General features: G+C 50.4%; 1 protein-coding gene across 4 annotated transcripts in view; it reads left to right on the top strand.

Annotated features, from left to right (window-relative positions):
• Nucleotides 1-27,555, top strand: part of ITPK1 (inositol-tetrakisphosphate 1-kinase) — a 175,195-nt gene that overhangs the window by 65,379 nt on the left and 82,261 nt on the right. The window contains exon 1 of one of the 4 annotated variants that reach the window (XM_077123402.1): nucleotides 13,985-16,862. The exons of 2 other annotated variants lie outside the window; for them this stretch is intronic. In XM_077123402.1, coding sequence (XP_076979517.1) covers nucleotides 16,644-16,862 — 219 coding nt within the window. In that variant the 5' untranslated portion in view covers nucleotides 13,985-16,643. Of the gene's footprint in view, nucleotides 1-13,984; nucleotides 16,863-27,555 lie in introns of those variants that run through there. One more of the 4 variants, XM_077123405.1, reaches the window with a different exon arrangement.

Below are 27,555 nucleotides of genomic sequence, written 5' to 3'. Positions count from 1 at the left end.
GACAAGGACAAAAGGCTAACATGTAAGACTGGCAGAATCAAAACTTAAAAAACACCTCGGTTCTTGCTGACATCAAACTGTTGAAATATCCTAGAGACCCGCCTACCTTCAAACTTTCTGTCCTTATGGTTTAAGCCATTTTAGCTGGCATTTCTGACAGCCACACCCATCCCCAACTGATTGTTCTAAGCTTGGCTGAACTGTTATTTGTTATCAAAGTATTGGTTTGAGTGTTTGTTGCTAAGTTTCAAGCCCTGACATTATGACTATGCACTAAATTAGGTGTAAACTAAATATCTGATCTCGCTGGTTAAAATTGTACCAGTTATTAACACTTAAGGGCTCTTGTGATTGTAAGTAGCATTTTCAGTTGCAAAGAAAAGACTAAAGGAAATGTCAGTAAATACAATTTATTATTATTGCACATGTTTCAAGAAGTCCAGAGATAGGTCTGATAGGTTTCACACTGTCAAGGACACATTTATGTCAGAAATATTTTTTCTTTTCTCAGTCTCCTCTTACAGGTTAATTTGGGGGCAGGCTTTTCCCTAGTCATGTCAACATAGTTCTTAGAGCTCCATCCCATAAGCTTTGTAGCCTCACTGGAAGCAAGGTCTCTCTGCCTGGATTTTCGGGAAAAATCCCGGGGCTGGCTGATGCGTGTTGGTTCTGGTTGGTCTGCTTGGATCACATACCTGTCCTTGAACTGAACCAGGATGATGTGATGATCCGATTGGCCAGGCCCGAGGCCCACACCCATACCAGAGGTGAGTGTGGATCAGCAGCTTAACAGTGAGAGGACTTTTCTCCAAAGGAGCTGTGTTGAGGGCAGGTCCAGGATGTGGGGCAGGTCAAAGCAGTGGTGGTGGAAGGAGATGGGGGAGAGCTTCACCAGACAACCTAAACTCCCTGCAGGGGTCCAAACTTTGCAGATTATGAGTGATCCTTTGGTCCAATTCATCTTTCCCAATCCTTTGTCGTTTACTGATCAGCTGCTCCCTCTGGGCCAGGTCCTGTCTATAGAGGGCTGATGATGCCTTGACTTACCACACTGGGCTACGTGCGGCTCTTGCCCATCTGTCCTTTAGGTGCTTCCTTTGAGCAGAGCCACTGAGGGGGTACCCAGCCTGGGCAGGACATTTATTTAGTAATTGAGCTTTGACTTAGTGAATGATCCTTTTGCTGTTTTTTAAATTTATAATGAGTATTTCAGCAGCTGGGGTGGGGGCATGATGATAATGTCATAGGGGTAGGGGAAGGATGTTGGAGTGTTTAGAACACGGAGGAATGGGAAAACACCTGTGCCCTGACCCCTGCCCTTGGCTCTCCAGTTGACCACTCCTTTGCTGATTTCCCCCCAGGCCATCCGGCTGTCCCTACCAACCAGACCCTCCCCGGTGGTGCTGCACCCCCAGCATGCTTAGGAGCATTTGTCTGACCACTACTGTCCTGCCTTTTCACTACTTCCTGTAAGCTGGTCTTAACCCTTTTACAACAGAGGCCTGGTTCCTAATTTCTTTTTATCTAGGGCACCTGGGGAGGAGATGTGTGGGAGGAAGCTGGCGCTGGGAGACCCAGCCCTGGGTTAGTTTTGTTTCTGAGTCTCAGTTTCCTCTTATACAAAGTAGAAAATCAGACCACCCCTTGGCCTCCCTAATGGTTGAGGCTTTCCTGTAAGCGATTTCCTGTCAGCAGCTTTGTGTGTGTCTGAGACTCTGAGCCCTGGATAGGCCACGAAGAAGTCTTAATTCGAATTTATGGTCTGCCTGGAAGATGAGATCAGGATGCCCCGAGAGTTAGGAGAGCAATGGGCATCATTGTGTGCAGGGCAGAGGTCAGAGGGCCATCCTGGGGTTGGGAGCTGGGTTCATGGTCCAGAGAGGAGTGAGCTGTGAAGATGGAGAGGAAGCCAGGGCCAGCCCCCAGGGGGCCTCACCTCCAGCACTGTGGGACCTGGTTTAGGGGCACTGGGGAGTCATTGAAGGTTTTGGATGGGTGAAGAGAGAGCACTTTCAGGAACGGTACCCTGGCAGTTCTGGCCCAGGGCAGATGGGGTTTGGTCCATGCCCCAGCCGGATACTCAAGTCAGTTCTGAAGCCGTAAGAAGTCTGAATTAGAGTTTCAAGTAATGAAATACAGTTTAATTTTACTTACTGTTAGGAGTCCTTGTTAATCAGTTCTGTGATTTGCATACAGACCAGGGTCTCTGATGTGCTTGTAAGTGCTGCAGTCCGTGGTCCATAGGCACACCAGCGCTCTCCCACCCTCACCGCGCTGTTAGCTTGTGGGAGTTACAGCCCTCCCTTCAGGCCTCCTTGTCTGCAGCAGTGCCCCTGGGCATCCAGTAGAGAAGGTGAGTTAGAGACTGTGCTGACCTGGCTGCCATGGGTACTGCCTGGAGGCCCTTGGAGCTGCGGGGGTGGGGGATGGGGTGGGGGGGAGTGGATCACCTGACAGCAAAGGGCACAGGAGCCTGAGGGCTTGCACAGAGGTTAACTGGGCTCTGCTTATTCATGAGGATGAGGCTTGAAGGTTTGATTTGATCTTGGTGCCCCATGCCTGTGTGCAGCACTGAGAAGGCCAGGACAGCGGTGCCCCGGAATCCTCAGACTTGGACCTTCAAACGCAGGCTTTGATCTCAGGCTGAAAAGCATACGATGTGACTGCAAAGTCAGGGTTTCCTGTTTTTCAGTGTAGATGGTTCTTGTAGGGTGTTAGGGACTTGTGAGTGTCCCTGCCCCTCACCTGTCATGGCTCCCTAGCCAGACCCATCCTGGAGCCCTGGAGCCTTAGGGGCTGGACCTAGTCAGTCACACTGTGAGTTTTTATTTTTCTTCCTCCCCCTCCTTAATCAGCCTGAGACCTTGAGGTGGCCCCTCCAGCCAGATTTATCACTGGATACTGTACCTACCTCTCCCCCCCCTCCCCGCAGTGCTTTGTCGGCGACAGGCCTTCCCACACCCCCCCCCCCCCCAAGGATCCGAGATCCCCATGGGGTTGGGAATGAGCTCAGCTGCCATACTCGTCAGTTATTATATATGAATTAATCCTGAGTCCTTGGCATGGCCAGGCAGTCCAGTCCCAGAGTTTTCCGTGTGCTTAGGCAGCATCCATTATCAGTGATATGGTTAAACTGGTGGGGGGGATTGTTTAATCAGCACCGGCCTAGGCTTTGGGCAAAATTTTATGCTGGACTTGCTCAGAAATTACTGGTGTGAACTTAGTCATGTCTCCTACCTTGTGGCTTGCCTCAGCTTTTCCATCTGTGCAGAGGGGGTCAGACCAGATCAAGTATGGGTGGCCCAGACTGTACCTGGCCTGTAGGGGATGTGTCTGGCCCACATAGGATTACATTCTTTTTCCTTTGAATTAGTTTCCAATATTTGAACCAGTTGTTCCCCAGGCCCTACCGTTTCCTATTGTCCCAGAGGTTTATTTAAATGTCTTCTGTGGTGTTTCAGTTGATGTTCCATTGGTGGCCCTTAAGCTCCTCCTCTCTGTCCACATCCCCTTGCAGCCTCTGGCCTGGCCTCCGTGGGTGACAGTTCAGATGAGGGCCCGGGTGAAGGGTTCACCGTTCACATACCAGAATGATGGGAGCTGGGGGATCTGGGGAAGGGCAGAGGATCTCCATTTGGTTAGAACTCCAGGTGGGGATGGTGCATGAATAGTGGACTTTTAAGACCATAAATGTTTCAGGAACAAAGTTGAAAGGAGAACTGCAGGAAGATGTGGCAGGGAGGGAGTGGGATGTGGTGTGGTAGGGGTCGCAGCTGCGCTCCCGGCCACATCTCTCACAGAAAGGTTGTGGTTTGGGTGTGACCTCTGGAACTTTGATATGTTCCTGTATCAGGCACCTGGTTGTAGCATATCCAGCTCAAGGTTTAAAGATTTTGGTCCTGCTTTAACTTGGCCACAGATAAGAATTAGCCTCTTCCCGGCCAGGCTGGGCCTGGCAGAGGCCTGGGTGCAAGTTCCTGTCCAGTGTACTTTGTCCTCTGGGGCAGGAAGGGTGGGGCTGCCTTGCTGGTTTGGACCCAGGATGGAATCTTCCCTGCCTGACAAGGGCATGGAATTTCCTGTTGGAAATAACCCCAAAGAAGAGCACGGTCAGTGGATTGACTCGTGCATGTATTAAATGCATGTGGGCTTCTGTAATCTCTGTCCCTGCTGGTCTTCTGCTTTCCCACTGGTGTTTCCTGCCTTTAGAAATGGGCATGCCCATTCCTTTAAACCCGCACCTTCCCTCTCTCCACCGTTGTACCTTGCCTCTAAACTCTCTGCCTCGGCTCCCTGCACACTCTGGGGTGGATCTGAGTCCTGGTGTGGTCCCTTCCTAATGTGTGATTTTGAGGGGCAGGGTGTTTTATCTCCCTGATTCCTAGCTTGACACCTCTCTGTGCCAGTCCTGGGTCCATATGTCGTGCCAATGCCAAACAGTTTCGAGGTAGACCTCACAGTGTGGCCCACAGGTGGGAGCTGGCAGCACTGTTTTCTTATCCTGGCCGTGGTTGGATGAGAAAGGGTTTGGACGTCACATCACTTTGTCAGGTATAAGGTTTAAATGCTCATTTTCTTTTCCTTGTCCAAGGCTGCTCTCCTTCTTTCTGCCCACTGGCACCTCACCTCTGCTCCTGGGGCTCTCCCCTCTGCTCCTAAAATCAGTACGCGGGTCACCCCCTGAGGCCCCGTTCCCAGGCAGGCCCAGCAGGAGGGGCAGATGAAATACTTTTCTTCAAAACCCTATTAGCTCCAGCTTTGCTCTGGCCAATTCCTGGCCCTGTCCGTGGTAACGGTGTTTGATCAGCAGTCTTAAAACGGGAGAAATCTCAGCCTGAAATCCTTTTGTCAAAGGGCTGTGAGTTGGCAGGTTTCAGTGACCTGAGAAAATGCCGGGCATTTTCCAAAACCCCAACCATCAACCATTAAGGACCACCCAGCACTGGGGTCAGAGCCACCTGGCTGAAGTCAGAGGGACTGTGTTTGTTCTTATCCGCTTTCTGTTCATAGATGGTTGTCGTTCAGTGAACATTTATTAGAACAGCAGGGTAGCAGAGTAGAAAAAACATGTGTTTCTAGTTTGTTAGACCCGTGTTTGATCCCGGATTTGTGATTGTGAGATCCAGGCTCTGTTAAGTTATTTGTACCCTTGAAGCTCAATATCCTTAACTTAAAAAAAAAAAAATTAATTTAATTATACTCAACCCAGCAGCGGGTGTTGTAAGGATTAATGATTTATGAAGACTTGTAAGACCCAGGACGTGCCTGCACGTGGTAGGTGTGCAATTGGTCATGGCTGTTGTGGTCAGGTTGGTGGTGTGAGGGGTTAGACAGCGTGGGGAGCCCAGGCTGGGTGGAATTGAATCCCTGCTGATGGTGAAAGATGCTGCAGTGGATGTTTGCTGTGCTTTGGGGGTTCCCAGCATCTGAACCCCTTCCTAGTTTATATCTTCCACATGGTCTTGGAAGCCCGACAGGAAGACTCTTGTTCTCACCTTGACCTACCTGGCGATGGTCTTTGGGCAGCAGGGACAGAGAACATTTGTTATGGTGACTCAGCGGTGGAGGCTACGGCAACACACTGCTTGGATGCCCAGCTCCCGGATCTTGGCTGGGCAGCGGGTCCTTGCTGAACACTGCAGGACCTGGAGTTGTACATTGTGTTTCTGGATGACCTTGCTGCATTTGTTTCTCCAAGAGTGGCTCTCCCAGTTTCCCATGTTCTCTGAGTTGCGTGATGGTCTTTCAGTGTGGCCCTTTTCTGCTCACATCAGCCCCTAGTAAGTTCAGTGCTCACACTCCAGAACCAAGGGATATCTGGGACCCAGAGTAACAAGTGCTGAGAGCAGGGAGGAAGCATAGGCAACTGCCATGGAGGGCGGGAAGGGATGTCACCTCTGCCTGCCAGGAGGGGTCAAGGAAGGCTTCTTGGAGGAGGAAGCGTTTGAAGGGAAATCTGTGGGACAGAAGGCCTGGAGAAGGGGTTGCAGATGATACTTGGAGAAAGTATGACCATGTGATGCGAGTGTGTGGAATCCAGTCATTCAGGGTATTGCTCATTTTATTCATTCATTCAACTCACTCAGAGATGATTGAGTGGGATTAGCCTGCCTCATTCAAATCTCAGCTCTGCCACTTGCCCACTGTGGCTTTATGGCCTTTTAAAATCTTGTTTCTTATCAGTAAAATGGCAGTGATACTAGTCCCTGCATTAGAGGGCTGTTGGGAGGAGTAAAGAGTTGAGGACAGTGCCTGGCCTGTGGTTGAGCTCTTGGTAAAGGTGAATGAATTGTGCTCGCCAGGTGCTCGTGCTGGGAATGTTGGTGAGCAAGATATGGCCCCACCCTCAACCCTACAGAGTGACAGTGGTGGGACATTCCCAGGCAGCACAACATACCTGGCCCCTCAGAATCCTGCCTGGGAATTAGATTCATAGCAGTTGTGTGTCCTTAACCTCCCCAGCCCCAAGCTCTATCGATTGGGGGCCCTGCTCTGAGCTTGGCAGCTTACCTGTCCCATCTTGTTTAATCCACACGGCACCTTGTGAAGTCTGTGTGGTCCTGTTACACAAATGGGGAGATGGGGTAAGTACCTCACCTCTGTTCCAAGGCTCGCCCAGCTGTGGAGCTGGGACTTTGCATCCTGTTCACCTGCCTCCCAAGCTTGGGTGTTTCCCACCACCTCCTACTGCCCTACTCAGAGGAGGCTTGGGGGAGAGAAAACTGGGGGTGGGAGTGGGGGAGCACGGGTGGCTTCCTAGAGGAGAGAGCAATAGACCAGCCCTTTCCTGGCAGGCTAGGAGCTTACCAGGTAGATAAGGAAGAATAGGGTGCAGCCTCTGAGGCATGGACCCAGCATTAGCACTGGGGGGACTGCAAGTATTTGGTGTCTTGGGGGGATGTATAGCAAAACATTATTGGTTATCTCTTGAGAGTGAAGCAGTTGTCTTGTGTGAATAAGAAACTTGGAATTTGTGTACTGAATCTGTGACTGTAGCAGAGAGCTTGGAATTCATCAAGTGTGGTTGAGGCCAAAAATCGCCCAGTGGTCCCCCCCACTCCCACCCCCCGCCACTGCCACCATCCATCAGGAACCACTCGGGGCTGCCTTTCCTCTCACAGGGACCCTCTGAGGTGTAGCTGCTTCCAGCACAGAAGTGTGTGCCAACAGCAGAACTGAGATTCTGGAGTCTGTGGGTTTGGTACCAGGTGCCTTCAGCTTATAAAGACAGAGGTCGGAGGGACAGAGGGAAGGAAGAGGGTTTCTGTAGAATGGGTTTGGCAAGGCCTCTTGTATGAGTGGCCCCAAAGGCATAGAAAACAGCCTTTGCAAAAAAGCACAGAGGTGGGAGGTGCCGGGAGGGTGTTTCTGGGGAACCAAGAGCCAGGCATCTTGCTTGGCCTGGCCTGTGGGGCATGTATGAAAGGGAAAGGCATGAGGGGCAGATGGTGGCCGAGTGGCGGGGACTCGGGGACTGTGTGCTTTATTTGGTAGCAGCAGGGGGTGGGGGTCCATGCGCCAATGGCAGGGGTATGGGGAGCGTAACCCAAAATCTGAGAGCTATTGTCTTTTGGATCTCGGTTCAGAGGAAAATTGAGCAGGAAGTAGGTTCCAGGTGTTAGGAATTGTCATCCTAACATCTTATCTTCTGGCATGACCAGGGAATAAGGTTTCCCGCTAGAGGTATTTCTTATGCCGCCATTGCTGGGGACTTGCCTGTCTTCAGATAAACGCTTTCCCAGTTTTAAACACACATTGCGCTCTTCCTTATCTTCTAAAAAAAGGACTGTACAGGATGTAATTTAATCTTTTTTTCTTGTGTTATTTATAACTGTTCAATTAGAAACAACCAATGTGAGATGGTGGGGAATTGGTTAAATAAATGCTTTTAGTGACCTTTTAATGACAGTGATTTAAAAGAACATGTGATGCCATAGGAAGCTGTCCATTATAGCATGTTAAGTACTAAGTAGGCTATGAATCTATTTATGTAGTGTAGTTCCAATTTTGGGAAAAAAAATACTTGAATTGGAGGGATGTGTAACAGAACATTATCAGTTATCGCTGAGGTCGAAGTACTGTCTTGGGTGAATAAGAAACTTAGAATGTGGGTGGGCCACGGTGGCTCAGCAGGCAGAGTTCTCGCCTGCCATGTCGGAGACCCGGGTTCGATTCCTGGTGCCTGCCCATGCAAAAAAAAAAAAAAGAAAAACTTAGAATTTAAAGATTTCTTAAAGAAACATATTACATTTGGTTAGGATTTGATTTTTTTAAAGCTGTGTTATTTTATAGCCACATCTGGTGTCTGTCCAGTCTGCTCCTTGCCACTGTTTCTGCTGCAGGAGGCTCTAGAATCTGACCTCCTGATTGAGTGCAGGGCAGCTGCGTCCCCTTTGGTGTTTATGGGCTTCAAGAGGCTTTTCTTTGGCTTGGGCTTGCTGACAGCTCCCTCTGTCTGGCAGCCCAGTTTGAATCCTGGCCTGCACTCCCTAGCTGGGCAGTCTTGGGTCTTTGGCTTGGCCTTGGGAGCCCCGAGCTCTTCCCTTGTGAAGAGGGGTCCTCCCCTAGGTGGTTGCTAAGAGAGACACTGATGTGCTTTTAGTTCTTGCTTTTCAAGGGGTGGTTGTGGTGGATGGGATAGGGGGAGACAGTTGGGAACCCTCAGGTTGCACTGTCTGGTGCTAGTTATATCTGGAAGCTTGGCTGGGCCTTCAGCCTTAGGGTTGTTTGCCATTCTTTTTGGATAATGGCATCAAATGACATCAGATTTCAGGTTTCTTTAAATACCTTTAAAAATTCATTATTGAATCATGCATTTTTGTTAGAAGTCAGTGCAAGATGGACCCTTGGCCTTCTCTTTGCCATCCCCCTGCTGCTCCCTTGGCAAAGCCGGCAGGTGGATCTGACAGCCTGCTCTAAGAGGCCCTCCCACTCTCCCCTTCCCTCTTCCTCCCGACAGCAACCCAGCTGGCCTTGTAGGGAAACTGGAGGTGGCTCTGCCCTAGGTCAGAGGGTTGGCAGGGCACCTTGGTCCGGCTGTGAGGGTTGGGGCACTTCCACACTGCCCCAGGGATTGGGAATGACCAGCCAGCTGCACTGGGAGCAGGAAACGGCCTTCAAGGGGGCCTAGTCCAGCTGCCTGGGCCTGCAGGCTCCGCCCAGAACAGAGCCCAGAATAGTGGAGTCACTGCCCAAGAGAAAAGGGGCATTGTTGGGGGGGGGGGGTGGGGATGAGGGTGAGGGGAGAACAGCTGGGGGTCACTGGCAGGGATGCTCTGGCCATTCCCAAGCTTTCCCTGCTCCTCAGCAGCGTCAGGGCACTCTGGCGTGGGGTCCGCCTCTCAGCTCCCATGTGAGGCTGTGGTTCCCCTCCTCCACCCCCTGGCAGGTAAGTCCTTTTTCTTCCCTCCATCGGCTTTGCGTTTGGTCACTTCCAGCCTCTTCCAGCCTTTCCTTGCTCTGGTTCTGGTAGATTGTTCTTAAAATTACCCAGTTCTGCTTGGCTCCCCTTTCTCCCCAGCCCCAGTGCATTGAGATGAGTAGGGGAGAGGGCAGTGGATACGTCTGGTAATGATCCTGGAGCCAGAGCTGAGAGAAAAGGGGCAGTGTTCCTAGGGCTGGTGTGAGCTGCAGGGAAGTAATTAGAGCCCCCAAGGGAGAGCCTGCCGCCCCGATGCCCCAGAATGTCAAACCTGATGTGTCAGTTTTTCCTCTCTCAGGTTGGGGGGTAAAAAAGCTGTTGAGGCTCGTTGGGGGGAAGTGGAGAGGTGTGCTACCAGCAGCAGGGCAAGAGTCTCGAGGGTCAGTTGGGGCCCTGAGTCCCCAGCCAGCTTGTCAGAGCAAGTTGCATTTTATTAATTGTTAGAGTCATCGGAAGTCTACGCAGCCAGCTGTGCATATTGGAAAGCCTGTTTGTTCTCTCAGTGCCTTTGGTTCTGTCTTAAACTTTGATGGAACATTTGCAGTTTTTCTCGTACTATCATACATTGTGACCCTGACATGACCGTGTGCCCTTGGGACACTAACATCTTCTGCCCCAGGGACAGGGCTGGCTGTCCCAGGGCATGCACACGCCCAGCAGCACGTGGGTGGACCCATCATCATCTGCTCCCGTGGTGTGTACATTTGCCAGAGGTGGTGGCTGGTCATGGGTTCTTAGGAAGGTGCAGAGTCCACTGAACCGCAATTGCTGCTGCTTCCCGTGCTTGTTTCTTGGGAAAGGCATGGCCTTGGGCTTGGTAGATATCCCCTCCCACCTGTTTCCATCCTCTCTAAGGAGAGGAATCAAAGTGCTCTTGACAAGGCAGAGACGAAGCGGCCACTTGTTGCCACGTAACCTTTCCTACCTGGCTTGTCTGGGACCACGGGGTGCAGTCTACTGCCACAGACCCCTGGCTGGGCAGTGTGCAGGGTAGTGACCATCAGGGGTCCACAGTCGGCTTCTGGTGGGATGTAACGGGCAGCAACTGAAGGGGACAGCCTTTGGTTCCAGGCAGCACTGGCTTGGAACCATTGGCTGCCGGCTCTGCTCTTCAAGTACCCAGGAGGGTCAGGTGATGTGTGTCAGTGTGGCATGGCCAGGGCACCTGGTACTGGTCAGCAGGCTGTGTTGCCGGCCCAGATGTTGGGCAGACTTCTGCCTCAAGGCTCCTCCCTCCCACATAGTCCCCTGTCCAAATGCAGTCATGAGGCAGGTCACTTCTTCCACCTGTTGACCTCCCTGCTCCTTCTGGAGCTGAGTGCATTGTTCCCCCAGGTCTTGATGAGAGAATCCCGGGTGTGTGGGTGTGTACCTCCATGCTACACGGAGGGAGGGAGGCGTGCCTTCACAGACAGCTCCCTGGCCACTTCCGTGCCCCCCGGCTTGAGTAACTGCACCTCGATTTGATCTCATCCTGCTCTTTTTGGTCATCCCAGAAGAGCCCCTACTCCTTTCGCCTTGCTGCCTCGATGGTGAGTCACGGCTGCCCCTCGAGGGCCCCCTGGCCCTGGTGCGGTGGCCAGCACATAGTCGGCTCTCTGTGTCTGTGTGTTGAAGGAGAGACGGCAAAGGGGCCTGACCGAGCTCCCACAGCTCATGAGCAGCAGAGGCCAGGTGAGAGCCGGGGAAGGTCCATGCTGCGTGCAGCCTCTCCCTCTCCCGTTCTCTGTGAAAGGCACGCAGATCACTGAGGAAAAGGCAGGCTCCAGGCCATGAGAGACGTTATCACCCTTTAAGAGGCCTGCAGGATGCCCCCTGTGGAGGAGAGTTTCCGGGATCAGAACCAAGACATTCACTGCCTCCAGCAAAGGTTGTGGGTTTTCCTAGAGGAGGAAGGGCTTGGTTGCCATGGGAACTGCTGGCTATTGTGGGGCTGAAGCCACCTTCCTGGACAGTCTGTCCATCCGGGGCCTGTGCCGGAGGTAGGAAGCTGAGGGAGGCACCTGGAAGGAAGCTGTCAGGTCAGGAAGAAGGAGTTTCCCACAGGGAAAGTATTAGACTCGGGGTTCCTGCAGCCCACACACTCTCTCTTTCACACAGTCTCACACACTCACATCCACTCTCACTAAACACATAGGTAAGCCCATCAAAAAGACAGCCCTGGGCAGTGAGGCCCCTAGGAGTCCGTGGGACCATCCTTTCTCCAGCTTCTTTCCCTGCAGTCTGCTCCCCCTTCCTCAGACATGCACGCTTGACCGCCGTGGCCTCCTCAACAAGCTGTCCCCTCTGCCCCCGTGTTCATAGCATCTTGAACACTGCCTCCTCTCTGTTGAAGCTTGCTTTCTCTGCTCCTCTTTGTTCCCCCAGTAGGATTTCCCTCCCCATGGCTCCCCCAGCTCTTCACACAGTCCTCCACCCCTCCCCCGGTGGTCCCTGCTTATCATGACTCACTGTTTTTTTTCTCTAGGGCCTTGGTTCTTATCCCTGGGCCCCGGCGTAGCGGAGGTGCCCAGGAGTGGTATCTGGGGCCAGTTGCAGTGGGATACAGATAAAGGCCCTTGCTGCCCATGAGAATAGTAGCTGTCCTGGGCACAGCAGCCCTCCGTGCTGATACAGCAATTCTCCATTTCACAGTTGAGGAGTCCAAGGCTCTTCAGTTAAATGGCTGTTTGTTCAAGAATTACTCTGATGTGCTAATGCATGAGTACTTTAAACTCAGCATCACCTATTCCGGGAAACCTTCCTTGGCTGGTCCCCCAAGGCCCCAGGCCGTTCCCTCACCTGGCCAACTGCAGTAACAGATTGCTCTCAGTCACAGGCCTCTGGGTAGAAACCATGACAGGGCGCATTTGAATTGGCTGACTTCATTGGTGGACTCTGGGAAACACCCGCACCCGATCCCACTGCTGCTTTAGAACACCGTGTCTGTGTCCTGCAGGGTGTTTTCGTGTATCTGCTTTCCTTCTGAATCTCTCCTGGGCGTCTCTGTGTCTCAGCCTGCACAGCTGCTGCCACAGGGAGATTAAGCAGAGCGGGCCCTTTGCAGGAGGGCCCTTTGCAGGAGGGCCCAGTCCCAGAGAGAAGGGCCAGCTCAGCAGGGTGCTGACCTCTGCAGGCCACCCTCCCCCATAGTCTGCACGATGCGATTGCTCTGTGGTTGAGAGAGTCTTAGTGACTTGTCACGGTCCCAGCCAGGCAGCTCAATGTGCCTATCCCAGGCCATTCCTAATCAAGAGATGGTGCAACCCCCCCCCCCACACACACACACACACCGAGTGGCAGATGCATGATCCAAGGGCACTTCCTGCTAACTGTGCCCGGGTGGGATGGGGGTGGTGGCACTTGCATTTTCCCGGGTCTCTTTGGGGGTGGTTTGGTCAAGTCTCTGAATCTCTGTGACCTGGCATTGTTCGCTGGAGCCCTCCTGGATGAGTTCTGGAAGGGTTTTGGGATCAACTTCTCCCCTTCATCCTCCCCAGGGCACGAGTCCATTAAAGTACCTGAGAAGGCTGTGGGAACAGCTCCCGTTGAACTCAACAAAACCCAGCATCTTTCCAAACCATCCCGCATTCTGAACCTCTTTTCTATGAGATGTTTTTTAAAGAAATACTCGTTAATTAACATCATATCAAATACCACTTTGGAAACTCCCTCAAGGAAGGCTCTCCTCCTTGAGAGACCGGAGAGAAAAGAATGTAGCAGAAGTACTGCTTTGGGGCTTAAAGAGAATAATCTATGCAGGCTTTGTAGAAATTTAACTCAGAAGTTTTCATTCCTTATTGTTAAGATGTACAGAGAAGATGTATTTTTGGTTTGTAGAATTCTTAGCTGCTCGTGGCTTGGGCTGCCAGTTGCCATTCTGGGAGGAACATGAGATAGAGGACACATTGAGATGTATTTTCCACATTGAGAAAAACCATTTTTGGCCGGGAGCCAGGGCAGGGAAGATGGCGCACAATTTGGAGCATGCAGCGGGGATGCAGTGTGGGGGGTGGGCAGCTATTCTTATGCCACTGACTCTTGGAACCACCCCCAATGGCCTTCAGCGATCTGGGCCCCAATTTTAAAGGCTAGAGCCCCAGGGAGAATGCAGCTCAGCTCACATGGTCAGACCCTGACCTGCAGCCACTGCTCTCTGAGCATCATAGTCTTTGAGTCCTTTCCTAAGTCCTGTATCCCGTGGTGACGTAGTTATACTTCCATTTATTGGGAGTGAGTAGCACATACTGGGCAAGGTGCCCCATATGTTAACTCAGATTTGCAGAGTGATCTCTTCAGAGGGACCCACAAGCATCTAAGTCCCCAGCTTAAAACCTTCTAGTGGCTTTCATCAACTTGGTCCTTTCAGGAAGGTTCTATACAACCTGCCTCTTCCTCTTCTCCGTGCTCTCCCCCATCTCTTGGCACCCACACTGGCCCCCTTGCGGATCCTGAGCCCCCCCCCCCCATATGTGTTTTTCTCTCCTCGGGGCCCTGTACTTGCTTCCCCACTTTGCTTGGAAATCTCTTGCCCTGAGTCTTTCCCTGGGTCCTTCCCCTCATTCAGGTCTGAAACCAAGAGTGGCCTCCTTCAAGAAAGGTCTTCTTCAACAAATGTCCCACCCTGCCCACCATGCCTTCTGCACTTGTTTTACTCATGTTGTAACACTTGATGGCCACCTGAAATGGTTTCATTTACTTCTTTGTCCCTCTCCCCGCACTGGAACACAAGGTCCTGGGAACAGGGCCCTCGGCTGACTAGTTCAGTGCTGTATCGTCAGTGCTTGAATGCTGGCAGGCACTAAATATTCACTTATAACAATCACAGAATGAATGCATGAATGGCTGAAAGCACAGCCCTTGGCTACAGGTATTGCTGTTACTCCATTTTTCATGTGTACAAACTGAGGTTTAGTGAAAACAAGAGCAGAATAAAGAACAGGCTTTGTGTGTGATTCATAAAGCAGTAGCAGTTTCTCTTTTATTTAAGTCTTAGCTCAAGGGCAGGGACGTGGGTATTTTTGCATTCTCAGTGTTCTGAGAGTGTGTTGAATGAGACACAGCTCATCTCATTTTACTTTTGCATGTCCTCCCATCAGTTTCTGCTAAATTTGGAAGTTCACCCCATAGCCTGCAGGATGCTGTTCTCTCACACCCTCAGTTAGCACATTTGTTGGGCCTGTGACTGTGGGAGGTTGCAGCAAGCCACATCATCCGAGTTTACCATCCAGGAGGGGAGATGGAGTCCAGGTCTGTCAGTCCCTCATCTGAGTTCCTGTATGGAAAGCACAGGGAGAAAGGGCAGGGTAGCAGGGGTAACTGGAAGGGGCAGTTAAGGGTGGCCAGCTGGGAGCTCAGATAGAAACGCATACCTTGCCGCAGCTCACGTTTTCCGTTTTGGTATGATCAGATGTGGTGAAATAGCCTGTTGTTGGGGATTGAGTCATATCCCCCGCAAAAGGCCTGCTCAGGTCCCAATCCCTAGTCCTGTGGGTGTGAACCCATCTGTAAATAGGACCTTTTAAGAGGTTATTAGTTAAGGTGTGTCCAAACTGAATGAGGGTGGATCTTAATCCAGTTGGGCTGAAGTCTTGATTGGATGCAGAGAGAAGCCACAGGGAGCAGCCAGAAGCTGTACGTCAGCAGAATTCGGAAGAGAAAGAAGACACTGCCATGTGCATTGCCATGTGATAACGGAAAAGCCAAGGAACTCAAGATTGCTGGCCTGGCAGAAGATACCAAGCCCTCTGAAACCATGAGCCAGTAAATCCTGTTGTTAAATCAACCCATTGAATGGTGTTTGTTTTAGCAATTGGGGAATGAAACACCTATCTGTAGGGGACCATTAATCATTAGGAGCTCAGGTGTCCCCTACAAGGACCACTGATTCCTGCCCGGGACAATAACTTGCTCCCTGTATTGACCTGTGCCTCTTTTCCTTATCTTTCCTCTTGGGTCCCAGAGGGTCAGTGTCTGGTCACTCCTCAATCCTGTCTTGTGCTTGGCTCTGGACAGACACATGAGGCAGGGGGGTCCTCGAGACACACACATTCGGCTTTGGAGGACAAGACTCAAGTCCAGGAAGCTGTCCCTGTGACCAAAGGGGTCATTCCTCTTCCTCTCCTGAGCCCTGGAGATTGCAGGTCTCTAGTGTGGTCAAGGACACAGTTGCTGTGAACTCTCCCTGGAGGCCACGTCACCCCTCTGTGGACAATAAGTCCCTGTCTCCTGGGTAGAGATTTGAATGAATGGTGTAAGTCTGCCTCCAGCTTGGGGGAACTGATTTAGTGTGCTTTTGCACAGACCTCTGCCAGGCTGTACAGGAGCGGCAGGGAGAACCAGGACACAGTGCCTGACCTTGGCAAGGTAGTACAGGTACAGGCGGGGGAAAACTATCCGTTGCTCACCAGTGGTGTCAGCTGGGGCACCTGGCTGCTTGAGACTCTCTGTTCTCACCCCTGAAGGAGGGTGGAAGTGCTGACCACCAGGGGGCTGGTGCGGAGACAGGGAGGCGCCTTGGAGGGAGTGGCAGCCCTAGGCACCGTGTCTGGGAACCCGAGTGTTGTGAAAAGTCTCCTGAATCTGAAAGGCAGTTACTGTTTGGCTTCAGAGGTAGAGGATCCAAGAAGGACCATGACAGATGAGAGTCTGGGGGTCCTGAGAGCAGAGAATCCTCCAGGGAAGGAGGGCAGACAGCCTGCATGGTGGGCTTGGGCCTGCTGGAAGGTGCCAAGTCTTCGCTACCACCACCATTCTGAGTGTTGAAGGCAGGTGTCACTGGCCCCATTTTATAAGTGAGGAGACTCACAGGTGTTGAGGTCACGGCTCTGTCCACACTTGTCTGCTCTCCTCCATTTGTTCCCAGTATGAACCTCAGGGTCGTCCCTGGTGTAGGACACAGGTGAGGCACAGGCTAGGCTAAGCTGCTGTAACAAACAACCTCAATATCTCAGTGGCTTTGCACAGTGAAGGTTTTATTTCCTGTCCATGTCATAATTCATTGCAGTCTGGTGGCCTCTCCAAGCAGTGACTGAAAATCTGGGTTCCTGCCATTGTGTGACTCTGGCATCCCAGGGTCCTTCTCTGGCCATGAGCATGAGGTCTGGGGGGTGGAGTTGAGGAGAACACACCAGACACCAGTTCTTAAATGATCTTAGCCTGGAAGCAACTGCCACGGCCACTTGCATTCCACTGGCTATAACTGGTCACATGGCTCTAACCCAACTGCAAGGGACCCTGGGAAATGCAAGGGAGTAGTGGCACCAGCGAGCACATACAGCCTCTGGGTCTTGGCTGGAGGCAGCAGATACATTTCCCATTGGTGCCCTCTTTTTTTCAGAGAGCCAAGGACTATCTCCTTTTTCTTCCCCACTCAATTCAAGCTGACTTGCAAAGTACCGAAATCTCTGGCCAGATTGAGAACAGGAGAGCCAGGATTCTGTCGGGCTCTGATTTCTACATTGTGAGTTGGAAGAATTTCTCAGCAAGCCTCTTGGTGCTCTAGGCGGAACCAGGCAGGTTCAGTGGACTCTGCTGAGAATGAGGTGGTTATATGTGTGAGTTGGGGAGTAGGTGGATGGTAGTGGAAATCATTTCCCCTTTAAGGTGGTGTTTCGGTTTGCTAAACCTGCCGGAATGCAGTATACCAGAAATGGGTTGGCTTTTACAATGGGGGTTGTTGTTAGCTTACAAATATACCGTTCTCAGGCCATGAAATGACTCAATTAAGACAGGCTGTTGACATCCCAAGTTCCGCCGTCAGATGGCAGGTGCATGGACAGTGCCTGCTGGTCTTTCACTCCCGGGTTCCAGTGCTTTCAGCTTCTGGTTCCAATGGCCTCCTCTCTCAACTTCTCTGGGTCCTTTATTAGCATCTCTGGAGCTTTTCTCTTTAAGCTCTTGACTTTTTCTGTCTTTTATCCTCTCATAAAGGACTCCATTAATAGAATTAAGACCCACTTTGAATGGAGTGGGTCACATCTCAATTCAAGTAACCTAACTAAAAGGTCCCACCCACAACAGGTCTGCACCCACAAGAATGGATTAAAAGATCATGCCCTTTTCTGGGGTACATAACACCTTCAAACTAGCACAGTCGGCGATTCCATTACTAATTGAATGGTAGGGCATGCGCACAGAGGCCTTGGTAGCTGGTAAGGAGAATGCCTTTGTGCATGTTGGAGGGAAGTCATATGTGCACTTCTCCAGCTGTCTAACCCTAGGCCTTGATGACCTGGCTTCATACCCCAGTTCCCGGTTACTAGGTGTGTGAATTGTGGCCAGTTGTCACTGTCCCCAGGCCTTAGTATGGGAACGCCTGCCTCACAGGGTTGTTTATTGTGAGAATAATTCATGTAAAGTGCCTAGAACAGTGCCCAGCACACAGTCAGTGCTCAGTGAACGTTACACATTGGCTGGATTTGCACCCAGACCCAATTTCACCTTGGTTGTCACAATGATTAACGAGATAATGTATCTGAAGACACATTAGACATCTCAGTGCATGTTTCCTTTCCCCACTCTTAAATAGAGGGTTAGTTTAAACCTTTAGAAAAATGTCCCTAGTAACTCAAATTTAAATTGTAAATAGATAGTACATTTGAGTGGTTCAAAATTCAGAAACATGCACTGTGAGAAGTTTCCCATTCATCGCTATTCCCCCAAATCCCTGGAGGCCATCACTGGGACCAGTTTCTTTGAACATCCTAAGGTACTTTGCATTTGCAAGCAAAGGAATATATAAACTTTTTCTTCTCCCTGTAAAAACTGTAGCATCCTATATTCTCTGACGCACCTCGGGCATCTTTACATGTCAGCGCAACAAGTACTTTTCCATCCTTTTTTATGGCTGTGAAATAGTCACCATCTGGGTTACCAAAAGCAATTTAGTCAGTCCCCTGTCCATGGACTTTCACATCTCATTTCTTTGCTGTTTTGCTTCAATGACTGCTCACGTGTGTGTAACTTTATACATGTGTGAATTAACCTGTGGGTTAAGTCCCTAGAAATGGACCGGCTGAACAAGAGGGAATGTGTGTCTAAAATCTTAATGGAGAGTGTCAGCTTGCTTCAGGTGGAGATGATTAAAATTTACATTCCCACCCGCCACATACATTTCCTACCCCTGGATAGACACCACGTGTTGACAATCTCCTGGACTTTAGCCAATTAAGTGGTTGTAATTTGCATTTATCTTATGAGTGAGATCGAGCATTTTCTAATAGTTATATGTTTGGAGCTGTTGTTATTTGCTTTTCTGTATTTATGTCTACACATATCTTTTGTTAATTTTTTTTTTTGTAATTGTCTTTTTCTTTTCGATTTATAGGATCTTATTAGAAATAAAAAAATTAGCCACTTATGATAATGAGTTGCAAATAAAACATGCCGGGTCTTGGTTAGGAAGATTCAATATCATAACGTCATCAATTTTCCCTAAATTCGTCTATAAATGTAGCTCAGTCCCAGTCCCAGTCCTATTTTAAAGGGTGTTTAGACAAAAAAAAAAAATGAGCAAGAATAGTCAGGAAAATTCTGAAAAAAGAATAATGAGAAGAACTAGCTTTTCTAGATATTAAAACATATCATAGAGCTGCAGTAATGGAAACAGTAATTATACAAGTTATTGGAAAGTCCAGAAAGAGACCAAAATAAATATGGGAGTTAGTGTATGAAAATAGAATAGTCACATCTGAAGACAGTGGGTAAAAAGATGGGTATTCAGATTCTTAGAGATGGAAGATAGTAAGAAGGGGAAGGAGAGGTCGTTGTTGCTTGGTGGATGTAGAGTGCTTGTAAATGGTGGAAATTTTAATATAAAAGTAATAATTTAAAAGATGGGCAATTAATAAATGGTATCAGGACAATTTTATATCCATCTGGAAGAAAAATATGCATAGATTTATACCTTCAAAATAGATTCCAGATGGAGCAAAGATTTAATTTAAAAAATGAAAACCTAATATACTTGAAGAAACCATGGGATTATTTAAAAAAATAATCTTGGGAAAGAGGAATCCAAAAACTAAAAGACTATTAAGTTTTAATTACAAAAAGTATATATTTTCTGCAATGCAAAACCATCACAAACAAAGTGAAAAAACAGACAACAGACCGGGAGATGTTAAACAGCTTTGTCACCATGTGCCCTTGGATCCTGAAGTTGCTGCTCTCACCACTGAGTTTTGGGCAGGTCTGCTGTGTGCCAAGCCCCTCAGCTTGGAGAGCTCCCTCTGAGCTACAGTGGTTTGCTCTCTTGGCAACCAGCAAGGTGGAAAGAACCAGAACCTGGGCCTGCGACACACTCAGCAGCCCTTGCATAATACCTGTGCTTCCTGACACATGTCGTTCCCAGGAGATGGATTTTGGTTAAAAGCTTCAGGCTCACCTGCTTGCATTTCTTGTGTGTTTGTGTGTATATATGTATACGTATAATTGTGGTAACATCTATATATAAAATGCGAATTTCCCCATTTCAGTAATTTTTAAGTGTACACTTAATTACCACCACCCATTACCAAGATTATTCCATGACCCCACACAGATACTGTACCTATTAAGCAGTGATTTCCACCACGACCTCCCCACTCCCGCCAGTCAGCCCCTGGTAACTGTAATCTACTTTCTGTCTCTGTGCATTTGCTTATTCTAGATATTTCATATAAGTAGAATCATATAATATCTGTCCCTTTGTGTCTGGCATATTTCACTCAACATAATGATTTCAGGGTTCATCTGTGTTGTTGCATGTATCAGGACTTCTTCATTCCTTTTTATGGCTTAATAATATTCTATTGTATGGATTGACCACATTTTGTGTCTCCATCCATCAGTTGATGGACACTTGAACCAGCTGGGATTTCTGAATCATCCCCCTTCTCCTGGAGCAGTGTGCAGGATGGCTTTGGGGACCCTCTGCCCATGGTACCTACAGGCAGACACTCCTGTTTCTGGCCCTGGAGTTTGGGAAAAGCTCTCTCCAACCACATCTCAGACCCCATTAGAGTAGCCCTCCATATTGCCTCTGGGAAAGATATCTGGCAGACTGTGTTCTCAGGTCACTCTCCTTTCTAGAGAAATCATAGTGCTTGAGAACCTCTGTCCTGGAGCCACTGGGACCTGTGTGTGTCAATCTTGCCTTCCCTTGCTTACTGGTTATACAAACCTCAGGCAAGTTATTCTGCCTCCCAGAATGTTCCTTACCTCATCTGTCAGGCAACACCTCTCCATACCTCCTGGGGATATTCTGAAGCTGAGATGAAATTGTCTGCGCAGCTCAGAGTGTTGTAAGGGCTCCATGAGCCCCGGTGGTAGCAATGGTCAGGACTGAGCTGATAGGGCCAAACATGGCAGAGAGGCCTCAATTGAAGCTAAAGGAAAGAAGCCACAATTGCACACATCGGGCAGTCTGTTCACAGAGGAAGCCCGGGCCCATCCCTTCATTGCCTCCTCGTGATGGCTGTAGGAGGATGTCCATCTCCCCTCACTTTGCAGGTGAGGGAAGTGCTCTCCCCAGGGCCCCCCAGCTGGAGACTCAGCCCTGCGCCTCTGGAGCCTTCTGTCTGTGGAGGGAGGGCTGAAGAAGAATCAGCTGGTTGTGCCAAAGGGATGAGGACAAGGGGACACTGCGGGCTTCCTCCTCCAGGCCCAGGGACAGGAGATGAATAAGTGGGACCCCCCCCCGTTTCCCCCCACCCTCCTTCCCACACACAGGATGCTGTCGGACTTTGTTATGTGGCCTTTGACTCCCCTCCATGGAATCCAGCTCTGCCAGCCGTTTTCATGCTCCCTTTCTTTTTTTTCAGCCAGCCTGTGATTTGTGTTCCCCCCTCAGGACAGGGCCAGACTGGTAGTGCGCACAAAGGGAGGGTTTACTTCCCAACCACTCTGACTCTGGCCAATGGGCGCCACAGTGACAGGGAAGAGACCCACTTGGCCAAGCCACACGGGAGTGAGGAACTCGCCTGGCAGATTTAGGGGATTGTCAGGCTTTTCTGGAGTGCTGGAGACCGGCCCCTTTCATATTGTGGGTGTGCTCAAGGTCTCTGCCTTCTGATCGTAAGGGGTAGGATAAATAATCTTCCCTTGCAGAGTAAATCCCTGTTCTTCTATTTCATCTAAACGCTTAATGTTAACTTAAAAAAAGGAAAAAAAAAAAACCCCAAAACAACAAAAAAGTCCCAACAAAACCCCAGTCTTAGCTTCACAATTACCACTGAAGCCCTTTTGATTTAATTTACTTTTCTTCCCCACACCTCTTCCGTCCATACTCTTTTTGTCTCAGAAATGTTGAAAGAAGGCTTGGGGGACAAAGCCACTGATTTTATCAGTGAGGATAGACTGGGTTGTGCTGCATTAACAAGCAATCCCCAGCTCTCAGTAGCTTTGAGCAGGGAGTTGTAATTTCTCCCTCCTGCTGTGGGTGCATGATGGATCCGCAGGCCCAATTCATCAGTCATTCAACCTGAGCCCACCGAGCCACCATTTCAAACATTGCTGGGCCTGTGCCAAGGAAAAATCAAGCCCTCTAGAGGCTGTCACACTACAGTGGAATGTCTCGAACAGGAAATGACAGACGGCTCTTTTTCTTGGATCTCATTGGCTGGAGCCAGTCACATGATCTTACCCAGCTACAGGGAATCAGGAATTACAGTCCCACCATATGTCCAGCAAAGGGGCTACTATGTTCATACTATTATACCCATAATCCTTCCAATTTTGTATTTTATATTTTCCTTTCAGGTTTGTCCACAGCAGATGTTGTGTCACATGGTTTTAATAGATGCCCACACCCTTGTTTCCACAGAGACCTCAGGATTGTCATCTCTGGTGCAAATACCCCCTTTCTGGGTGTGCCAGTTGTTTACTTAGCCAATCCCCCACGTCTGGACTTTGAAGTTACTTACTTGTCTTTCCTTTTGTGGCTACAGCCTCAGGGATCTCCCTCTCCAGGCCAGTGTTTTTTTGCTCTTCATTTACTTCCCTAGGCCAGCCTCCCAGGAGCGGGTTTGCTTGGTAAGAAGGTATGGACATGTTTATCCTTCTAATCTGCTCTTGAACCTGGCTCTCAAGCCTGGGCGCAGGCCAGGCTTTTCCTTGCTCCTCAGAACTCGGGGTCAGTTCTGTTCTTAAAGGAACTATGTGCACTGAGTGGGTGTAACTTTTCTGGCTCTGAGAAATAAAGTCTGCTCATCTAGTCCCAGAACGTTGGAGCTATAATGTCCTTTATCATCAGGGCATTCAGTCTTGGCCCTTCGTGTTTTAGGGGAAAAGGTTATCTGCTCTGCTGCCTTAGCCAGATTGCTGTTTCTTCCCATTACCCCAGTAATTGGAAACCAGGTATTGAGAAATTGGGGAATTGGGTCAAGGAGCGGAACAGCTCCCCTCCTCAATCTGGGGCAAAGGCTGCTGGCCTGACCAGCACTGTCCTTGGCCTAGCCTGCCAACCTTGGTCCCTGACAGCTTGGTGGCCAGCCCCAAATAACCCCCAGCCACTCACCTCCCGAGGGATACTTTGAGCTCCTTTGGGAGTGGGACTGGGTTTTGCCGGGGAAATACTCTCTGTCTGTTCTTTCTGAGCTCTCTTTTGCAACCCAACCCACTGATATTGTCACCATTACTGAATCCTTGGTGGCCAGGCTCTCCTGCCACTTTTTTGTTTTAATTAGAAGAATTGTTCATTTACAGAAAAATCCTACATACGGTCTAGAGTTCCCAATTGCCACCCTCTTATTAACACCTTGTATTGGTGTAGTGCATTTGTTAGAATTCATGAAAGAACATTTTAATAATTGTACTATAAACTATATAGTCCATCATTTACAATGGGGTTCGCTGTTTGCGTTGTCCAGCCTTCCTTCTGAATTTGTCCATGACCCAGACCTCAAGAGAGAGCTGCTTCTGCTTGGCAAGATGGCATTTCTTCCCCAGATGCTCAGATCCTTGGAGACTGCAGAGGGATATGTCAGGCTTAAGCCCATGTGCCTTTTGTCTAGGCCCTTGGTTGAGAGAAAACTTTTAATCTAGTGACTCCCATCTGAAATCAAGCTGAAAATACTACTACTAGGGGGTGAATTGAGGCAGAAGGGGGAGAAAGGACAGCCCCAGGCACCCAGAAAGCCTTTTGGTTTACGGGTTCATTGTCTGGTTTTGCCGGGGAGAGACTGGATTCCAGTGCAGCATTTACTGTGTAACTTTGAGCAAGTTACTTAACCTCTCTGTGACTTCATATCCTCGCCTGTATTTCTTGTATCACATGCTTGTGAGCAGAGTATGGGGTCCAGCTAAGAACTTCTTAAATGTTAGTTACTGTCATCAACAATGACAGTAAATTTTAACCTGGCAGCACACATTTTGAAGAGTCTTATATGGGCCAGTAGGAGTGATCGAGGTTTTCCAGAATTCGAATTCTGGCCTGTCCTTGACTAGTCAGCAAACTCTTATTGTCAGAATGTCAAGGACATTTCCACTGGTCAGTCATAGCATGAATAGTAAGAATAGGAAAGAAAAATCATGGCTGACATTTATCAAGTGCTCTGTAGTCACTGGCTGGCACTATCAGGAGGGGCATGAAGCCATGAGACCTCCAGCCAGTTAACCAACCTCTCTGTGCCTCACTCACTGCCTAACAGTTTGGGAGAGTTGAATGGGGTAATTATTATGAAGTGCTCAGAACAAATCCTGGCACTGAGCGAGTGTGTGAGAGCTGCCTGCTCTTGGTAGGATAACAAGGCTTTTCGCTTTAAAGATGAGGAGACAGAGGTTCCCAGAGGCACCTGAAATGATCAGCAGACCTGTCCTTATATGGTTCTGGGGCCCACACTGGCTATACTTGTGGCTTTTTGAGCCTAGAAGTCAGTTGCAGCCTGTTTGGGCCGCTTGGAGAGTCATAGAAGTTTCAAGTGGCCCTGAGCCTCCACATGTAACACTCTGCATTACAGCAAAGGACTCCAAGGACCAGAAAGGATGCGCATCCCCCAGCACAGGTGTGGGAAGCTGGTTTCTCTGAGTTCCCAGTCTCCCTGATGAGCCCCAGGGTGGGTTTTATGTTTCTTTCAAACCTTGCCTGTTAGTGATCATAGCAGGGCAGCATGTGAGGAGGTTTGGGAGAGAAAGGAGAGTGGAAGTTCTGCCCAGTGGGCCCTGGGGAATTGGAGCTGGAGCTGGAAGCCTCTGCTTTTCATTTCCTCTTGGCCCACCCTTGCCTCAGTGGCCTCTCTCCTCTTCCCCCCGTCCCATATATGCTCTACCCTTTTTGATTTGTATTAGACAGGGTAAGCTAACTGCTGTGCCATTCAACCCCGAACTCTTGGTATAACCGAGTAAAGATTTATCAGTTGTTCATATCACAGTACAATTCTGGTCTGCCCCATGCCTCCTCACCTCAGCATCGCCAACCCCCCGGGACCTCGGCGTCTTCTACAGGATCTCCTTCCAGCATGCAGTTGAGGCCCAAAAAGCTCTCATGGGGGGTTTTTATGGGCCAGGCCCATAAAAGTGTGAGGTAAAACATTGCATTTGCCAGAACTGTCACATAGCTACCCAGCCAGAAAGGAGGCTGGGATGTGCAGCCCCACTGTGTCCACCTCATTGCTCAAGGGAAGCTGTTTGTTGAATGATTGTGTCACGGACACCCCTCCCATGGTGTCAGTCACATTAGTGCTGTAGGAAAACTCTTTCCACAGAGATTGTTGCCTGGAGCACCCATGGTGTTTGCAGTTTAGATACCTAATGCAGTGTTGAGAGTATCTAAAGCAGGTGAGTACCACAGCCCTGTGGCTGCCCCTCTATCTGCATAGTACCTTCCTTCCCCAACTCATCTCTGGATCCTTATCTTCCCCCTTCCTCCTTTGTGGCTTGGCCTAGGCGCCACCTCCTTCAGGATGCCCTTGCTAACTTCTTAGCACGAGAGAGTTACCCTGTGCTGATCTCCCTCACACCAGGCCTGCATTGTCCTTGAAGGCATCCGATACATTTTGCAAGTATTAACTGAGCTTGTACCTGGAGCCACTGTCCTCAATCCAAGGAACACCAGCTCTTTGTCCTCACTTTGGGCATCTCAAAGTCCTGTTGAGGACACAGAGTTCGAGAAGTGACCTTATAACCAGGAGTTTTAGCACAATCCTGGAGAGAAGTGCAAAGGGCTCCTGGAGGGATGTGCACAGGGTCCTGGGAACTCTTGAAGGGGAGGCATTCATGCTTTCCGTCTGGGGTGGGTTGAGCTAAGAAGCCTGAGAAAGGATTGAATTTCTGAGCTGAAGCTTGGAAGGGAAGTAAGAGGCTGTTCCATGAACAGGGGATGCAGGGAGAAGGGACATCTCAGGCAGAGGATGCTCAGGTAGAGATACAGCATCTCCTGTCTGGGACATGGACCCATGTATGGATTAGTCAATCACCCAGGCCTGCTCCAAGGTGAACCGAGAAGACTATAAAACACACTGCGAGTTCTGTGAGGGCAGGGGTGGGCTGACCCCTCCCTTCCGCAGCTGTGCCTGCAGCACAGCAGGGGCCCAGAAGATCCTTGTCAAGCTAAGGACTGAGCAGGTAGCTGCAGGAGTGGTCATGAGGAACCTGGAGTGCCGCTTGCTCCTGGCGTCTGTGATGCCTGGAATCCCGTGAGCCCCGCGGCAGCCCGGGAGGCGTGGGTGTAGTTGGCGGCAGCCTCAGGTTATGGCCAGGGCATCAGGCCCGAGCAGCCAGGACCTCGTGCCGGCCCGGAAACCGCTGTGCTGGGATGTTCTCCAGGCTTGGCCGCGCGGCCCCCCTTCTGTCTGCACAGGGACAGGGAGGGGCTGGTGGCAGCGCCGCATTCCCCTCGGAGACCGGACTGGGCATCGCTGGGTTCGTGGTTTGGAAAGTCGGAGGTGACTCTCAGGCCTCTGGGGTTTGCAGGCCTTTCTCCCGCACGCCCCCACCCCGGCTGCCCTGGTCATGAGATGAACAGTGGCCCCTTGTTTTCTCTGAGTTCTGAACTCTGGGCACCGCACAGAACAGAACCTGGAGCTGGCTCTGCAGGCTGGTGTCACTTGGAAACATGGTGTCCTGGGTGGACAGGCTGTGGTGCTTACCGAGAGACGTACGTCAGACCCTTAGTATGGTCAGAAAAACAGACTAACAAACGGAAATGGGTTCACTTCCCCCTGGGCCCACAACCCGTCCCCCCCCACTCCCCCAGTCTGAGGGACAGGGCCTCTGCTTGGTCCTCCCCAGCCTCCCCTCCAGGCTGTCTCCTCTTCTGTACAGTCCCCTCTTGTGGCCACTCTCACCCCTCACAGTGTCCGCCTTGTGCTGTCCCCTCTGTAGTATCCCCTCCTCCTCTCCATCTCCCTCTGCACTGTCCCCCCACTCTGTCCCCCCCTGCTTTCCATCCCTGTGTTGTCCTCCCCTCTCTGTCCTCCCCTCTCTGTCCCCCCCTGCTCTGTCCCCCCAGCTCTTTCCCCCCATGCTGTCCACCCCTGTTCTGTCCTCCCATGCTGTCCCCTTGTCCTGTCTCCCCACGCTGTCTGTCCCTGTCCTGTCCCCCCTGCTCTGTCCCTCACACTGTCCCCCCTGCTCTGTCCCCCCACGCTGTCTGTCCCTGTCCTGTCCCCCCTGCTCTGCCCGTCCTGCTCTGTCCCCCCACGCTGTCTGTCCTTGCCTGTCCTCCCCTCCGTGTTATCCTCACTCTCCCCACTCTGTGTCATCCCACCCCAAGGGATCCCCTCTTCCCATGGTGCACCTGGGCTGTGAGTCACCCTTTCCTGGGGCAGTGCTGGGGGCTGATCAGCTCTCGTTGTCAGTGGGGAGAGACTGAACCCCCTTCTGGTGATCTTGACAGGGGCTGGCCAACTGTGGGAAAGTGGGTGCTGGGAGAACCTTTGAGGGCCGCAGCAAGGACGCTGGTGGAGAGTCGGCTGCCGGGGGACCGGGCTGGCCTGATTGGTGTTCCAAGTCGCTATTCTCGTGAAAGCGTTGACTGGCATAAAAATGCTTGGAAATACACAACGGGAGATGGCTGGCTTCCAGAACGCAATTGTTTACCTTCAGCAGAGCGGCCGGGAACAGAACATGGAGAGCTTATTTTCCAAAGAGCCCCTGGTCTGCAGATTTGCAGGCCCCAGGTGGGGGTAGAGCCGGGGGCAGCACCTCTGCCTGCCCCCTTCCCAAACCTATGGGGG

The sequence above is a fragment of the Tamandua tetradactyla genome, chromosome 12 (assembly GCF_023851605.1).
Source record: "Tamandua tetradactyla isolate mTamTet1 chromosome 12, mTamTet1.pri, whole genome shotgun sequence".
Taxonomy (NCBI): Eukaryota; Metazoa; Chordata; class Mammalia; order Pilosa; family Myrmecophagidae; genus Tamandua; species Tamandua tetradactyla.
Note: the sequence above shows the minus strand (reverse complement) of the source record. Positions and strands in the feature narration are given on the sequence as shown.